The following is a 15,016-nucleotide window of genomic DNA, read 5'->3' as shown; positions in this document are numbered from 1 at the left end:
CAATATTAACCCTACCACTGCTTCAGGACAATAAATGGGCCAGTGCTGAGAAGAAGCAGCGCAAGAAACTCAGTCACTATTGTCAGCCTCCTTTTCAAGGGTTTACAGTCTTTAAAATATACAAATTATAGTCATAAGTATTGATGCGAGCTAGCATGATCTGAGGGCACGGCAGTGCCCCCACCAAGTCGAGCAAAAAAGCGGCACGGCCGTACCATCCTTTTCTCGAAGCAATTCAGGCCATTTTCGACTGCCTGTAACTTCGTTGTGGATAAAACTAGAAGGCTGAATTTTCATTAGCTATGCAGGCATTANAGAATTGGTACTAATATTTCGCCACTCCACTCATCGCCTCTTTAGCTCAGTGGTAGAGCACTGGTCTCGTAAACCAGGGGTCGTGAGTTCAATCCTCACAGGAGGCATCTGTGAAATCTTTTTTATTTTTGTTTTTTATTTTATAACTTTATTTTAAAATTTGATTTGATTTTATTCTTTGGCATTTTTTTACACGAGTACTAAATACCTGACCTACACGATTGCATTGTTGATTTTTTTTTACTTGACAAAAAATATTTTAAATAAAATAATATTTATTTATTTAATAATTACCGCATGTGGCCTGAAATTAAATGGCACTCCTCCTGGTCCCATGGGTGGTTTCTGAGGTGGCATTGGCTGGTCTTGGTTGTGTTCATTTTCTTGGTTGTTGTGAATAGCGCCATCTAGCGGCTTAATGATGGTTTGCGTGCTCGGGTCCATCGAGAAGCCGGGCGGGAGTTTTCCTAGCAATATAGACGGTATCTGCGGGTTCGGCGGTTCTTCGACAGATGGCGGTGCGGAGCACTTTGCATACGCCTCCTTCATTTCTTTGCGGATTTGTTTCACTACTTCGGGTCCGAAACAGCTTTCGTAAATCTATGAAGGAAAGAGTTTTTAGTTTGACAATTTTTTATATTTTACCAGAGTAGTTAGGTACTCAAATAAAAATTAAAAATGTTATTTATTTCTTGTCTTTAAATTTCGTCACTTCAACAACAGCAGTCGTGGCCGAGCGGTTAAGGCGTCTGACTAGAAATCAGATTCCCTCTGGGAGCGTAGGTTCGAATCCTACCGACTGCGAACTTTTTTGAATATTTTTAATACATAATTTTGAAACATATAATTATATTTTATTTTTACATTCTATTAAGTAATGTTATTTACCTTCATCATGGCGTATTTCTTGATGAACCGGTCATCGCTGTTTGCGAAGACTTGGGACGCGAAGCACACAAATACTAATAACTTCAACATTTTGAACCTGTGGACAAAATACAAGTATTTAATTATTTTTCATAACAGAATAAAAGTTACAGAGTTATAGATTGCAAACTAATTTTGTGACTTTTTTATACGACTGAAAGTTTCGAAATTAACTTTTTCTTTCTTACCTAGGAATGTGATATATTTGGTACCTACTACGCAGATGTAAAACAGACTATCCTAAGATTAGGCCGGTGATTTTTTTACTGGATGAACTTATGCAAAATAAAATGGCTATAAATTAAGTAATTATTCCATTTATGGTTTCTGAGTACGGGCTATAATAGAGTATAATTATGGTAATCTCGTAGCCTGGAGTCCTACACATTATGGTTACGATATGATGTCTCTAACGGTTAGGGTGATGGAAAACAAAGAAAAAATTTACTTAACAATAATTAGTTCCCATAATAACATTTTTATGACTTTTTTATTTATTCTGTTCTACTATTTAAACATGATTTAAGATTGACTTGCTGATAGTTGATTAAAAAATAACTTTTTCATAGAAACCTCATAACTCATTCATATTTCATATTTTAGTGTAATAAATCTCTAATAAAAGCATGTGAGTTGACGGGTTAATAAATGGCGCAGGCGCAGTTCATTAGCACTGCCCAGGTACCGTTAATACGAAGCTTTGCTTGCTAGCGCAGCGTTTGCCAATCTTCTGTAGGACATAACCCACTTTATATGAAATCAATGTCGCCCTATACAAACTTCTATAACTGCGCCCTAGAAAATCATCTTTACAATACATCTTTAGTAAGTCAGATCAGGTAAAAAAAAGAATTTTTCTCCGTCTCTACAACCTACGCGTTACGCGTGCGGGCGTTAATCTACCTACTGTTATCGAAATCTACTTATACCTACCTCAAACAAAATAACGAATAGGATATTACTTGGTTAGGTCACTACTAGCTTTCCGCCCGCGGCTTCACCCTCGTGGAATTTTGTCTGTCATAGAAAAAAACTTTATCGCGCGCGTCTCTGTTTCAAAAAACCGGGATATTTTTTTTATTATTCTATGTCCTTTCCCGGGACTCAAACTCTCTTTGCCTTTCATCAAAATCGGTTCAGTGGTTTAGACGTGAAAGCAAGACAGACAGACAGACAGAGTTACTTCGCATAAATTAATAATATTAGTTAGTATGAACTACATAGTATGGATTATTATCAATTACTCTAAGAAGAAAATTTATGAAGACAGATTACCTAAAGTGAGGAGTACCTATCTTACAATTTATTATGTAGGTAAGTACTTGAAAATTAATTAATCGTGGGCTGCTGCTACAAGTTGGGAACCACTGCTTTTAATTATGTTTTAAGAGTAATGACTTTGTTAAGTTATTATAACTCGTTATTGCGTCGCGGTTAGATTCTGATATTGTACAATTTATTTTTATGGGTGCAAACTTTAGCGTCGAATAATTCTTTAAATAAATTAACTAATACCTTTTTGTACAATTCGAAAGATGTTATTAAACGGTTTTAACTTCTATTGGGGTTCTTGTTTTAGTTAAAGTTAATAATTATTTTCGGTTGAATGAAATGTTTTATGGTCTGTAAATTGATTACCTATTGAGTGATCATAGTGTACTGTTAGGGCCTTATTAACTCGTACAAAAAACACTGGTTAAAAATGTCATTTCCGTACTAGCTGGGCTGGGTTGCACCATCTTACTTTAACTTAAACGAACGTCAAAAATCTGTCAAACTCCATACAAAAAACACCGGTTAAAGTTAGTGCTTTTAGGTGGTGCAACTCGGCCTTAATGTCAATTTAAATCAGAGTTCAATCAGAGGCTAACTTTTTTAAGGAGAGGCTAGGTTCTTTCAGCTTACAGTACTTCGGGCTAGAGAATAATATTAGGAATAGCCTTCTTATAAAGGGGTGTTATTTAGTGAATTGTGGTTTCTAATTTCAAATTATATTTATATTGATCTGTCTTATACTGTTATATTAATGTTACACACTGGAATCAATGAATAAACCGATTGACAAATTGCTATGAGTTCCTGGTCACAAACTAATACCGGTAATACAGAAGCATGCTTGTAGACACAGTTAAGATTTAACTATAAATCATTTATGTAACTATAAAATAGATTTAATCCTTGAATCTTATGATTAACTGCATAAGGTTTAAAATAAAACTTGTAAGTTGCTCATGTCAAACGAATGATTTACATTTTCAAGAAGTTTAACTACATCGCTAACTAGTAGCTATCAGTTATTTACTGACGGATGATCGGCTATCTATGTCACAGTTAATTTACTGAGCTGGATCTTGTAGTTCCATTGGTGACATGGGTATTTTATATGGACACTAGCTTTTGCCCGCGGCTTCACCCGCGTGAACTTTAGTTTGTCACAAATCGTCATAAATTATGGCCTATATGTTATTCTGGGTTATAAAAAATAATACGGTAAAGTTTCATCAAAATCCGTTCTGTAGTGTTTGCGTGAAAGAGTAACAAACATCCAGACATCCATACAAACTTTCGCGTTTATAAGATTATTGAAAGTCATTTATTTTCTACAGTTAGGCTTTTTAGATGTCCCAGTGAGTACAGTTTTAACTCTATCACTGCTTTGGGATAGTATGCCAATTAATTGTTATTTCTGATATTGTTTAGACTCTACAATTCGATAAAAATAGAGTTTTCGGCTAAATTCCTTAAACTCCAGCCCACCAGAATCATAATGGTCTGGTCTGGTGCCCCCCCAGGATTTTTGGGTTATCGATTCGAAGATGAAATATGTTAAGTACGAATTAGCTATATGATACCAATTGCACCACTTGTTAGCTTAAACTGTTAGTCTCAACTTAGTGAGTAAACTATTAGCTCTTTTATTTCACGAAAGCGTGGTGATTTCATTATGTTTACTACTATTAGCTTATTTGGGAAGACCGTATAGAAACGGTCTCCCCGGTTCCAAAAACTTTATTTCACTATGTCCTGTGAAAATTGGAGAACTTTGAAAAACTTCCTTTACTAATTTGTAATTGACGAAGCTTTTTCAGATAAGCATATTAAATAAAATGAAAAATGCAAATGCTCGCGTGAGTTAACTAAGCACAGTGCCATCTGGCGTCTCGCTGAAAAACTATTTACTTACAGTATCTCTACGCTTGCACCAGTTACAAGAAAAGTCGCGCTTTATTTGTTTGCCGATGACAACTTAAACGAAAATAGGTTTTAATAATGAAAACCATGATTTACACATTCATCTGAACATCTGCAACTACATTCTAATGTTTTTAATTAAGCTTTACCTGCATATAATAATTTCCAATCGCCAATCTGAGCGGTGAGGAAGGTTTTAGAACTTTTTATTGTAACTAGATGGCGCTATGTACGAAGCAAGGGGTCTTGAAACTACTATGTACGAATCTACGCGGCCTTGCCTAGAAGCTTTTAGGGTTGCCAATATCACAAAGATGGGGCTAAAAGTCAATTTCTCTTAGTTATGTTATGTAATAAACTTGCTTGTCGAATCAAAACGAAACTGTGAATTAAACAGGACTATTTTAGTGCAAATTAGTTAAGCTGAATGTCTTTAAACTTACTGCCTTATGATATTGCCCAAATTGATATCGCAAATCTAATTATTGTGCTTTAATTTACTATCGATACCGTGGATTTCAAATTTTAAATATTCACATTGGCCAAAAAATTATTGAGAGATTAACCTAACTTAAGTTTGTGAGATGCTCAAAAGCTCAAAATTTGAAAGAAAGACAATTCAAAGTCAAAATGGGTTATGCAAGTGGGATGCAATGGTATTTTCCATCGGCCACTTGCTCATGTTGTATTCCTGTTTATTTAGGTTATTATACTTGACAGATCTATTGGCGTGAATAAACAGCATGACCTGTCTTAAAAGTTGACTTCACAGAATGAGCCATCACAAGCGATCTTCGATAAAAGCTCTTGAGCTAAAGTTATTTTTTATGTTTCTGCCCTACAAACATGGCAAACTACCCTGGTTACCATATTAATTGAATCTTATCAAGATGGTATTTCAAAAAGAGTTTGGAAAATTCTGCATTTTGATAGATTTAGGTTCAAAATTAAGTAAATTGCAGGTGTAAGTTCCAGTCCGTTTGAGTGCTTATACTGAGCTTAGTTATTAACACTTTGGCAAGAAAAGCAAAACGGTTGTTTCATGAACAAGCATTAAAATTTGCACTTAGTGAGTCGTCGATCACACTTGCTATGTGTTTGACATGTAAATAGTATTGTATTCAGGAAAATCATGCTACGCGATTTTTTAACTGAATCCTGAACCAGTTTTGCTTTTTCTGCTAGATTTTAGAACGAAAATCCTTCAGCATAAAAGATTATTGCTGCAATCTTTTGCGGTAGGCGCGGGCGCATTGCCTCGGGTGACGTGCGTAACGACCTATGCGCATCATTACGGCTGAACGGAATGCGAGCAAGCTAAGTGATTTTACAGAATTTAGTACAGGGAGAGTGGAAATTGATAATTATAGTATCCGTGAAAATTATAGCCGTATTTGTTAGGGAAGACGGGATATGAAGAGATACACAATCTACATACTCGTATAATGCCTGAACTAAAATTATACTTAGGCTGTAAACTTTTTTAGATTTTAGTATGATAAGTTTGTTATTTACAAAATTTATAAATAGAAGGAAAGAAATTATAAATTAATTAACACAAAAATGGAAATTAAAGCTCCCTAAGAAAATAGTGAACAAGAAGTGGAAGCCGCCCAATTTGTAGCAGCTAAGTCACAATTAAACGTCAGTAGTTATCTTGTCCCTTCTAAGTTCATAAATGTTATCATAGCTACGCCTCTCAGCCTTTCATCCAGTCAGATCCATGGCTACTTTCTCACCTGTCAGTTACTTAGCATATATCGTCACTGATCCATCATAATCAGAAGCTCTCAAAGACTTGATCTTCAATATAGAATTGGTCAAACCCTTGGATACATCAGTTGAATATTTAATTAACTTTTACAGTCAATCAGATAAGTAATCAATCTCCACATAAAACCAATGGACGTATCTTTTGATCGGACTATGATTAAAAATCGACTTTAATAATTTATACACTTTTAGATGCACAATTTATTACCTAATCAATTTCTTTGATTGACTGGGAAGTTGGGAACCGTTTGTATGGACTTAGATTCATCTTCATTTTATTACCTTATTAGCATTATGAAGACTCCGATCAAGTGCAAATAATTCAAAACCAATCAATTTAAAAGGCTATTAAAGAACAAATCGTTTGGATCCAAGCCAACAAGAATAGCCATTGAAAGGCATGGGTTTTGCTGTATATGGGTAAATTTCATTAGGCATTTCCCTTTAAAGGACTTTCCTATTTGTGGCTGCCTCTACAGTAGCTGCTTTTTTTGTTTCATAGATGAATATTATTAGCATTTTTGACTTTATTTTAAGTTATTTTAAGGCAAATTGAATATATTTTTACTTTTATGTTGTTGTCTCGAAATTAACGAATATTTTTCAACACAGCATGCAATTTTGTTCGAACAATTACACACAACATTCAATTCNGAACCCATCAAAAACAATACTTGTCAAAAAAACCAAGTCTCGCAACTCAGTTGTTCTACGGTAAAAAGTTGTGAGATCCATGTAATACCAAGTCCAGGCCAGGAAATCTTTAACGTTTTACATAAATATATTGACTTGGCCATCGCATGAAAACACGTGTAAATTAAATTATTTAGTGCGATGGCCAAGTCAATATATTTATGTAAAACGTTAAAGATTTCCTGGCCTGGACTTGGTATTACATGGATCTCACAACTTTTTACCGTAGAACAACTGAGTTGCGAGACTTGGTTTTTTTGACAAGTATTGTTTTTGATGGGTTCAACCTACTCAACCTGATCCAAATTCAATCTCCTCCACATCAGAAGATTGAAGTTGAATCAGGACCGTATTAAAAATGCATCCTATATAAATCTCTTTGGGTCAGAAAAAGGTTGTATTTCAATTTAAATAAATCAATTTTACAGCTTATAATCATGCTATTGATTATCACTGCAAGGGTGCGAAAATGGTAGTTAAATTTTCGCCTGAGGCTAAATTCTAGCCTGCCTACTAGAATATGTCTGTCAAACTGTCAGACATGACGCGGAAAGCTTAACGAATCGTCAGTTGCTAGCTTGTTAGCTTGAACTGTATGTCCAGGGGAACCGCGCGTACCTTAGTGAGTAAAGTATTGCAAGTGTATTGTCGATGATACTGAATAAACATTTTTTCTTTCTTTCTTTCTTTCTTTCTTTCTTTCTAAACTATTCGTTCTTTTATTTCACGAAAGCGTGGTGATTTCATTATGTTAACTTCTATTATTTTATTTGGGAAGGCCGTATAGAAACGGTCTCCCCGGTCCAAAAAATTTCTTTCACTATGTCCTGTGAAAATTGGAGAACTTTGAAAAACTTCCTTTACTAATTTGTAATTGACGAAGCTTTTTCAGATAAGCATATTAAATAAAATGAAAAATGCAAATGCTCGCGTGAGTTAACTAAGCACAGTGACATCTAGCGTCTCGCTGAAAAACTATTTACTTACAGTATCCATACCTACGCTTGCACCTATTTGTTTGCCGATGACAACATAAACGAAAATAGGTTTTAATAATTAAAACCATGATTTACACATTCATTTGAACATGAAACTAGTCTCGAATGTTTTTAAGCTTTACCTGCATATAATTTCCAATCGCCAATCTGAGCGGTGAGGAGGGTTTTAGCACTTTTTATTGTAACTAGATGGCGCTATCTACGAAGCAAGGGGTCGTCGAACTACGCGGCCTTGCCTAGAAGCTTTTAGGGTTGCCAATATCACAAAGATGGGGCTAAAAGTCAATTTCTCTTAGTTATTTTATGTAATAAACTTGCTTGTCGAATCAAAACGAAACTGTGAATTAAACAGGACCATATTTTAGTGCAAATTAGTTAAACTGAATGTCTCTAACTTACTGCCTTATGATATTTTCCAAATTTGTATCGCAAATCTAATTATTGTGCTCTAATTTACTATTGATAGATACCGTGGATTTCACATATAAATATTCACATCATTGGCAAACATTTTATTCCGAGATTAAATTATTATTGCTCAAAAGCTCAAAATTTGAAAGACAGACAATTCAAAGTCAAAATGGGTTATGCCAGTGGGATGCAATGGTATTTTCCATCGGTCACGTCTTGCTCATGTTGTATTCCTTTTTATTCAGGTTATTATACTTGACTGATCTATTCGCGTGAATAAGCAGCATGACCTGTCTTAAAAGTTGACTTCACAGAATGAGCCATCACAAGCGATCTTCGATAAGCTCTTGAGCTAAAGTTATTTTTTATGTTTCTGCCCTACAAACATGGCAAACTACCCTGGTTACCATATTAATTGAATCTTATCAAGATGGTATTTCAAGAGTTTGGAAAATTCTGCATTTTGATAGATTTAGGTTCAAAATTAAGTAAATTGCAGGCACTGGAGGTGTAAGTTCCAGTCCGTTTGAGTGCTTATACTGAGCTTAGTTATTAACACTTTGGCAAGAAAAGCAAAATGGTTGTTTCATGAACAAGCATTAAAATTTGCACTTAGTGAGTCGTCGATCACACTTGCTATGTGTTTGTCATGTCAATTGTATTAGGACAATCATGCTACGCGATTTTTCAACTAAATATAATAATTATGACTTAACTAGGTAAGGAATTTTCGAAAAAAATCTTACAGAATATGGTTAGATTTTAGAACGAAAATCCTTCAGCATAAAAGATTATTGCTGCTATCTATTGCGGTAGGCGCAGGCGCATTGCCTCGGGTGACGTGCGTAACGACCTATGCGCATCATTACGGCTGAACGGAATGCGAGCAAGCTAAGTGATTTTACAGAATTTAGTACAGGGAGAGTGGAAATTGATAATTATAGTATCCGTGAAAATTATAGCCGTATTTGTTAGGGAAGACGGGATATGAAGAGATTCACAGTCTACATACTCGTATAATGCCTGAACTAAAATTATACTTAGGCTGTAAACTTTTCTAGATTTTAGTATGATAAGTTTGTTATTTACAAAATTTATAAATAGAAGGAAAGAAATTATAAATTAATTAACACAAAAATGGAAATTAAAGCTCCTTAACAAAATAGTGAACAAGAAGTGGAAGCCGCCCAATTTGTAGCAGCTAAGTCACAATTAAACGTCAGTATGTATTTGTCTTGTCCCTCCTAAGTTTATAAATGATATCATAGCTACGCCTCTCAGCCTTTCATCTAGTCAGATCCATGGCTACTTTTCTCATCTATCAGTTACTTTACATGTATCATCCGTCACTGAGACATCACCTCAGGAGCTCTCAAAGACTTGATCTTCAATAAAGAATTGGTCAAACCCTTGGATACATCAGTTGAATGCTTAATTAACTTTTACAATCAATCAGATAAGTAATCAATCTCCACATAAAGCCAATGGACGTATCTTTTGATCGGACTATGATTAAAAATCGAGTTTAATAATTTATACACTTTTAGAAGCACAGTTTATTACCTAATCAATTTCTTTGATTGACTGGGAACCGTTTGGATGGACTTAGATTCATCTTCATTTTATTACCTTATTAGCATTACGAAGACTCCGATCAAGTGCAAATAATTCAAAACCAATCAATTTAAAAGGCTATTAAAGAACAAATCGACTGGATCCAAGTCAACGAGAATAGCCATTGAAAGGCATGGGTTTTGCTGTATATGGGTAAATTTCATTAGGCATTTCCCTTTAAAGGACTTTCTTATTTGTGGCTGCCTCTACAATAGCTGCTTTTTTTGTCTCATAGATGAATATTATTAGAATTTTTTNATTATTAGCATTTTTGACTTTATTTTAAGTTATTTTAAGGCAAATTGAATATATTTTTACTTTTATGTTGTTGTCTCGAAATTAACGAATATTTTTCAACACAGCATGCAATTTTGTTCGAACAATTACACACAACATTCAATTCCGTCTGAGTAAATTATGAGAGGATGTAATTACTTCAAGCCAGACAAAAACCAAACAATACTACACGAAGCAAAGATAACCATTAAATATGGGAACCAATAAGAAGAACAAATAACAAATAACAGCACATGATTATACCTGCTACATACAATTCCACGTTGACTCTTTTTATAGTAAAAGTCACGCTGCGCACTAACTGGTGTATAAATTCCTTAATTTAAAATAAATATGTGTAAAAATCCACGATTCCCTGTACCTTCGTGACTGATAATTGATAATTGAAAAGTCTTGAGGCAGGGGTCTTGTTAAATCCAAATGATGTGGTTGGATAGCTCACTAACGATAAGTTCGCCGTGTGTGGCAGAAATTATATGTTCTTACAGATTGATTTACATATTATCTACCATCCCTATACCATAGTTAAGTGATTGTTTATGGGGAAAAACCAGTAAAGAAATCTTATCTCGTAATTATTTTATTATCTAAATGTAAATAAAGTTTCTATTTATTTACATGCAATAAAAAAGGCTGATAATTAACTAGCCTCAAGAGTAGTTAGTTACCTATTAAATTATTTCCAATAATCTTAACTTGTTTATGGTTCTCGTTAGTGTCTATAAACGAGGAAGAGAATAAAATATAGTATTTGGCTGAGTTGCATCACCTTAACTTTAACTGTATCTACAACTTTAACCGGTATTTCTGTATGTATTTTGACAAGACTTTTGACGTTTATTATAGTTAAATTAAAGGAGGTCTTTATTTAATTACGCGCTGTCCTGGCTTTGTACCGTCCAATAAAAACAGTAAGTAGGTAGTTATTAATTTTATGCTTATTTGTGTTGTGACTAGTTCATAATGAACACGTCTCAAGTACTAACCTTTTTTGTTAAAAAAAAAAGAAAATTCCTCAGTATTACATTTCTTTCTAAACTTACCGAAGTTGACACCCTAGCCGTCTTTCACGTACATAGACCGGTCTAAAGTTAGTTTTCAATATACTTTTTACTCGGCTGACATAATGTGTGGCGCAGTTTACGTCGGCCGGGTGATAGATTGATGTAATCGACGCACGATGTCGCGTAATGATCTAATGATGCACGTCCTACAGTCCTATTACAGATACAGTTTTGTTGCGCTTTTTTTCCATAACGAGAAAGATCTTGTCTTGTATCTCAGCTGTCGGAAAGTATTAGGTATCTCATCATCATCATAATTTCAGCCACAGGACGTCCACTGCTGAATATAGGCCTCCCCAATTTCCATATCGCCCGGTTGGTAGCGGCCTGCATCCAGCGCCTTCCTACTACTGCTGCTACCTTTATGAGGTCGTCGGTCCATCTTGTAGGTGGACTTCACACGCTGCGTTTTACGGTGCGTGGCATCTACTCCAGAGGGCGTAGTGTGAGTTTACGTCAACCGCATTCGACGTCGACTGCGTATAAAAGTGACATTTAATGTATGACGGATTGTACAGCGCCCCTAGCGGAAACTTTCAAGAACTAAAATCTTCATTTTTTTTTAACGCGCTCGCTAATGACGACGTTTGATGTAAACTCACACTAAGCCCTCAGAACCTTGCTGCCCCATCGGCCGTCAGTGCTGCATTCTATGTGCCTTGCCCATTGCCCATTGCCACTTCAGCTTGCTAATCCGTATTAGATATTTTAACATTATTGATAAGGCGACAGATAAGATAGCCAGACAGACTTAAAACAAGCTTTACAAGCGTGTAAACGAGTCTTGCATAATTTCAAAAGAAAAATCTATAAATAGCTTCAAAGCTTCAGTCGCTTTTTCAACTTAAAAGCCTTGACTCCGATGTATCGCTATTTTGCAACTAGTACCACAGCTCGTGAACAGCAATAATTTTCATTTCAGTAACTTCATAATGTGTGTACATAACATGCATAATTTTGTATGTTTATGCAGTCTCATTATTGAGTAATTTTCGTAGATCTTCAATATTCAACATAAATCTCTCAGTAAATACACTTGTATTATTTATTAGGTACCTCATTATCTTATGATTACGCATCATCGATCATGGAAATTATATTTTTACATATTCTCATTATATGTATAAACTGAAAAGTAGGTATAAATATCCCATTAACAACTAAAAATAAACTAAGAGAAGTTCTTGATCGTAGTTTCTCATCGAATTTTAATATTCATTTATCATATTGGAGATATTTAATTCAGATATAAAATATGCTAAATTAACACATTAGCCCTCTTTTTCTGACTGAATTTAGATTTGACCCCCGGTTGAATGTGCGAGCTTTAAAGTTTTATATCTAGTAGGTGCAGTTAGCATCGAATAGCTCGTGAAACCCAAAGTGGCCACAAAGTTGATAACACAATCTTATTCCAATTGCAACAAAGACGAGTTGCGAACTTTTTGGCTACTTTGGGTGTCACGAACTAATTAACGCTAACTATGGTAGTAATCTAGAATCCAACTAGTTTTTAAGTTTTTCCCGAGTGAAACTCCACAAAAGACATCGATGCTTTAAAAATAATTATCAAAAGTACATAAAAAGGGTTTGAAGCTATAAATCAGCTCTCCTTCCGTACAAAATGGATGAGACATAAAAACAAATGTACCTAATTAAATAATTTTTAATTAAAAATCAATAACTAATCGGATTTTATAAAATTTATTTTGTATGTAAATTAAAAAAAATAAAATGATGATATCAAAGGATGATGGGCACAAATGTATGGAAAGTGGTACCCGCTCCAATAGCCATAACCAATATATATTTTAAAAGGTCTTTAGGTGTAGGAAAATGTCTGCTAAGGGGCTAGTTCTAATTCACGTTTTGGAAGCAGTAATTCCACTAAGTATTATAATGAAAGTATAACACAATCATCCATGTATACGAGTATGTATTATGACTACAATCTATTAATATAACTAAAAGAAGCATTGAAAAGGAAAGGATTATACCTACGATGAACTACCCAAGCTATTAGCCCTTTATTCGCTTTCATCATAATCATCATGATCATTTTAGCCATAGGACGTCCAGTTGAACATAAGCCTCCCCCGATGATTTCCACAATGGCCGGTTGGTGGCGGCCTGCATCCAGCGCCTTCCTGCTACCTTTATGAGGTCGTCGGTCCATCTTGTAGGTGGACTTATTGGGTCTTGTGGGTTTATTCGCTTTAGCAACTCATAATAAAACCCTTAAGAAGTAATAAAACTTTAACCCCTTTAGTAATAAAAGTTACACCCTAGTTGAACTCTAGCTTAAATTGTCATTTGGTATGGAAATGTCATTTTAATCCAAGGTTCTTCCTAGGTGTAACTTTTTATTAATAAAAGGGTAGTACTTCTTTAAATAAAAATATTTATTTCACAATTATCCCCATCAATAATTATAGAGTTAAGGAAGGATGCTGGAGCAGTAAACCCTTCCTGCCTCGCATAACCTAAGTACCATACACAGTAGATATATGAGCTAAAGCAGTACGGAAACTTAGCCCTTTCGGCGAGTTAAATACCTACACCTCAACTGAGTGTTAGGGTTGGCACTCTTAATCTTTATAAAATTAATAAGGTTCTGACTTACTTATTTGTTAAAACGTTTATTTAGGTTTTTTAATTATCAAATAATTAGGTTCTATAATGATTGAATACATAATCGAATAAATTGATTAAGTACTATTAGAGGCCGGTAGAAGATATTCTATTCTCATAAATAAAATACCGGATACTTACTTTCATATAGCTATTGACTTTATCAAGCAATTTATTTTATCAAATAGAACACATTAATTGTTAAAAAGCGTAATTACGTAATTTAAAAAGAACTATTACAAAATCAGATGTAAGCACTTTATTTAAAAAGTAATATTTATTCATTTTTACAATTCAGAGTTATTACGAAGTTTAAAAATTAAAGTTCTGGTTTTGAAGATGCCGAGTTAAAGTTTTGAAAATACAGCGGACAGTGCATGCAATAAAATTATTATTAGAAACACAACGCGCGCGCGCGACACTCGCGACGGATGGACTGCGAGGTTCGCTTAGAGCTCGTGTAAAGCGTGCGTCTGTGTGCGTGAGTCTGATTTCGAGCGTTTGTATGAAGCTTCCGTACTGTTTGATTTATGATTTATCTACTGTGTACCATACGATGGACACGTATGATACTTCTTCTTCTTCTTCTTCCTCGGTCCCTCACTGATGAGGATCGCGACCACAGATAGTGTTCCTCCACAGACTGCGATCATAAGCTGTGTGGACCGCACGATGCAAACCGACCGCCCACCGACTTCCTCACCGCGTCCGACCATCTCGTCGGTGCCCTGCCCCGAGCGCGTCTGTCTTCCATACTGTATAATACTTAGGTTACACAAAAAGTATCTTTATCTTCTAACGCAACCAGATCTGAGGCTGGTGGCCATAGTAAATGTTGTTCGTCTCGGTAAGACCTTTCAAATGACACTACAAACATAACTATTGGAGCCGGGTACCATTCTGCAAAAAAGTATGTATATCTGCGTACACAACCAGATCTGAGGCTGGTGGTCATAGTAAAAGTTGTTCATCTTGGTAAGACCTTTCAAACGATACTAGACACATATCTATTGGAGCCGGGTACCATTTTGCCCATTGTCCTTTCTGACTTCGCCATACCATTTATATGCCCATGTTAACATGGACTAGTGTCGGCTCATA

General features: G+C 35.1%; 1 protein-coding gene and 1 non-coding gene across 2 annotated transcripts in view; one reads left to right on the top strand and one right to left on the bottom strand.

The window, feature by feature from the left end:
• Window positions 1-345: 345 nt before the first annotated feature.
• Window positions 346-15,016, bottom strand: part of LOC114363315 (uncharacterized) — a 32,542-nt gene continuing 17,871 nt past the window's right edge. The window contains exons 2-4 of the mRNA XM_028319005.1: window positions 1,204-1,300; window positions 610-915; window positions 346-423 (exon numbers count right to left, since the gene is read on the bottom strand). Coding sequence (XP_028174806.1) covers window positions 346-423; window positions 610-915; window positions 1,204-1,300 — 481 coding nt within the window. The remainder of the gene's footprint in view (window positions 424-609; window positions 916-1,203; window positions 1,301-15,016) is intronic.
• On the top strand, window positions 1,038-1,119 carry TRNAS-AGA (transfer RNA serine (anticodon AGA)). Its single transcript has one exon. It is a non-coding gene; the product is annotated as a tRNA-Ser (tRNA).

Source organism: Ostrinia furnacalis, unplaced genomic scaffold, assembly GCF_004193835.3.
Source record: "Ostrinia furnacalis isolate ACB-3 unplaced genomic scaffold, ASM419383v2 OfSCF7056, whole genome shotgun sequence".
In the NCBI taxonomy this organism is placed as follows: domain Eukaryota; kingdom Metazoa; phylum Arthropoda; class Insecta; order Lepidoptera; family Crambidae; genus Ostrinia; species Ostrinia furnacalis.
Note: the sequence above shows the minus strand (reverse complement) of the source record. Positions and strands in the feature narration are given on the sequence as shown.